The 3,616-nt window shown below is 31.7% G+C and overlaps 1 protein-coding gene across 1 annotated transcript; it reads left to right on the forward strand.

The window, feature by feature from the left end:
* Positions 1 to 65: 65 nt before the first annotated feature.
* Positions 66 to 1,292, forward strand: LOC122725010. Its single transcript, XM_043961414.1, has 3 exons — positions 66 to 104; positions 175 to 996; positions 1,108 to 1,292. The coding sequence occupies exons 1-2, from the start codon at positions 66 to 68 to the stop codon at positions 988 to 990; spliced, it is 855 nt and encodes a 284-aa protein (XP_043817349.1). The 3' UTR covers positions 991 to 996; positions 1,108 to 1,292.
* The last annotated feature ends 2,324 nt before the right edge of the window (positions 1,293 to 3,616 follow it).

Raw genomic sequence — 3,616 nt, forward strand, 5'->3', positions numbered from 1 at the left:
GTAGGATTTTTTATTCTCATTTTTGAGAAACAATACCAAATATCAGCGATCAACAAATTGAGCAAATGCGAGAGCGAGAACTGGCTAATTGGTTAAAAGACTATGTAAGTATTGCAAGTGATGATTTGAGCTTTAGCATTATTGTTGACTTCTAACTTAATATTTCAACATTAGGTGGGAAGGAACGAAGTTGATAACTACATTTATCAAATAGCTCAAGGGCCCAGCCGAAAAGTACAATCATATAAAGGATATTTTGTGAATGGATTTAAATTTCATCGACATGATTATGGCAGAGAGCGAAAAACATTAAATAGTGGTGTATGGGTCAAAGGAAGTTGTTATAATGAATATGAAAGTGATTACTATGGCTTGCTGAATGATGTATTAGAATTAGAGTACTTTGGAGAGAAAAACAAGATAATCCTTTTCAAGTGTGAATGGTTTGACACTAATAGAGGGGTAAGGGTCCATCCTCAACATGGTCTTGTGGAAATCAATGTCAAATTAAGGCTAGCATCATCTGATCCATTTATTTTAGCTCAACAAGCTCATCAAGTTTGCTATATTAAATATCCTAAAATCAATAAAGTCAGAGTTGACTGGTGTGCGGTTTTCAAAACCAAAGTTAGGAGCACTTACAATATTGGACCTTCCATGGTTAACAACAATTCAAATGAGCAAAACTCCAATGATGTTGCTTATCAAGAGGATGATGTCTCAAGACCTCAAGAAATTGTACCAACAACCGAACTTGATGATCCCACAATGTTACTTGATTCAAGTAGTATGGTTGAGGTGGATGTTAATGAATTGCAACAAGTGCAACAACCACTTGAAGTGGTGGAAGATGAAGATGAGGATGTAGAGGAAGAGGAAGAGGGAGAGGATGAAGAAGAGGAAGAAGACACTGAAAAGTCAGATGACGATTTAGAAGTTGATGGTATTGATAGTGATGATGATGTCAACTTAGAAGATGATTCTGAATGATACATTGTAAAGTATATCATATTTTTATATATATTCATAGACTTAATATTTGATTATTATTTTTTCTATTGTTTGTCTTTATTGTTAATTAAAACTAATGGACAATTATTTTTTCAGATGCCTCGAAGAGCAGTATCATCTAGAGGTAGAGGACATAGCCAGCAGCTCTCTATGAATGAAACAAATAATCCAACTGCAGATTGTACTTCTCTATCAGATGATTCAACAAATTCATAGATTAGTTTTTAGTTTTATGAACATTGTTAAGTATTATTCATTTATTTTAAATTTTATGACGATTGTTAAGTATTATTATGAACATTGTTAAATATTATGGATTTATTTTATATATTCTGAATATTGTTAATTATTATGAACATTACTTATAATTATTATGAATGATATTTGATTTATATTCAATATGATTTTTAATTATAAATTATTTGATTATACAGGGAATATCTAAATAAAAACAGGGAACTATTTTTTGTGATTGAATTTTAGCATATTAGCGACGGATTAGCGACGGATTTGTGAGAATTTTTTTTTAAATTGTGTTAATATTTCCGACGGATTTCCAACGGAAAATTTCCGTCGCTAATTATTTCCGACGGATTAGCGACGGAATGTTCATCGGATGAATTAGAATTTCTGACGGATTTAGCGACAAAAGTTTTTCGTCGCTAAATTTTTCCGACTGAATTTTCCGTCGGAAAACCGTCGGAAAAATTTCCGACGGAGTTAAAATCCGTCGGAAATCCGTCGCTAATATTTCCGACGGAATTGCAATCCGTCGGAAAAAATTAGCGACATGACTTTAAGCGACGGACTTGAGTCCGTCGCAAATCCGTCGCTGAAAGTTTCAGCGACGGATTTTTTACTTTCAGCGACGGAAAAATCCGTCACTGATACCCTGTTTTTTGTAGTGACGGCCATTTAATTTCCTCCTGGCACGCGTGCAAACAGAACTGCTAGGTGGTCGGGCCGGTTGTCCCCTCTCCTGAGTCTTATGACCGAGCTGGGATGAAGAGACTGAAACTCAAGGGAGGCCGATCTCAAGGCCGAATAGTCTGGGCCGGCTCATTTGAGAGGCTTCATGAACCTTGGGCTAGCACTGTCATCCTAGGTTCGGCCTCATATTGGGGTGGTGAAACCCAGCGATTATCAAAAAATAATATATTTTATTTTATCATTAGTTTTATTAAAAATTTAATATATTTACTGCAAAAATTGTAAAATAATAATAAATAATAATAAATTACGTAAAAATGATAACTAGACCAAGCATAAATTTTTGTCCTATGACCTATTCTAATTTTCATTGAATAATCATGACTTAATTATTATTTATAATATTAATTAGAAAAAGGTCTTGAATTTTATTTAATATGTTTGGTGTGACTTTTAAAAAGTAAGATAAATTAGGATTATTTTTTCTCATATTAATTAATTAAAAGTGAATTTCAAAATGAATTTGTGATTATTAATAAATTAATAAATTTGAAAAATTGGCAATAAAAATTAATAAATTATTGGAATGATTATCTGCAAAAGAAGACCACCATTCCAATGTATTAGTTGACTTCAAGTCAACATCAAGGCCCACATTGTAAAATTAATGTAGTAAAATAGAAAACGTGCTGCAGAGTTTATAGAAAAATTTAAAAATATTAGATTAGAAAATCCACCGTAAAAGTAGAAAACAATACGAAAAACAATTTTAATATAATTAACTGAGGTTTTTTAAAAACAAAAATTTTTAAATAATTTAAGAATAATAAAAATTTTCTCCGAATTGTATTATTTCAATATTTTTTTAATATATATATAAATTGTATGTCATGATTGAAATTTGAGATTATATTATATTTCTAGTATATCCTTCACTTATATTACTGTATAAACAGTTAAATAATTCATATTATTAAATTATTATTGTAATTAATTGATACAAAACTATTTAGACTCCGTCAAGAGTTTTAATCAATATCGTTTGGTTAAGACGAAATAGGAGAAAATATAAACTGAAAGACTAACAGTCTTATTGAAATTCCTCAAAGATTGAAAAGTGAGTTTCTAATAGTTAAGGAAAACTATTTATAATAGAAACAAAACTCTAATATGCAAAATTATAAAAATACCCAAAATATCTAAAATAATAATTAAAATACAAAAATTAGGTCCGGTCCAAGTCTGCCGTAAAGTCCAAGGCTAACTGCTCCATATCATTCCCTTCCACTTGTAAAGAACTCGACCTCGAGTTGTCTTCATCAGGATAGTACTGAAATAGATCCGCCACGTTAAACGTCTTGGAAATTTTCATCTCTTGTGGGAGATCAAGAACATAGACATTGTCATTAATTTTCTGAATGATCCGAAATGGACCAATCTTCTTGGTGTCAAGCTTTTTCTGTCCTCCACCACGCTCCTTGCGTAAATACACCATAACTTGATCATCGACATTGAAGGATTTGAAACGCCTATGTTTATCAGCTGTAGCTTTATATTTATCATTGGCTTCCGTAAGGCATTGTTGTACTTGCTTGAAAATATCCACGTGCTGCTTTGCTAGGTTGCTTGTTGCAAGACTATTGTGATAACATTTGGGAAGTGCGAAAAGATCAAT

This window comes from Manihot esculenta, chromosome 11, assembly GCF_001659605.2.
Source record: "Manihot esculenta cultivar AM560-2 chromosome 11, M.esculenta_v8, whole genome shotgun sequence".
Taxonomy (NCBI): domain Eukaryota; kingdom Viridiplantae; phylum Streptophyta; class Magnoliopsida; order Malpighiales; family Euphorbiaceae; genus Manihot; species Manihot esculenta.

Bases quoted from the DNA above. Each gene is read 5' to 3' on its own strand.
- LOC122725010 (XM_043961414.1), top strand. From the start codon at position 66: ATGCGAGAGCGAGAACTGGCTAATTGGTTAAAAGACTAT. The intron at 105-174 runs GTAAGTATTGCA...TTTCAACATTAG, and splicing joins CTAATTGGTTAAAAGACTAT to GTGGGAAGGAACGAAGTTGA.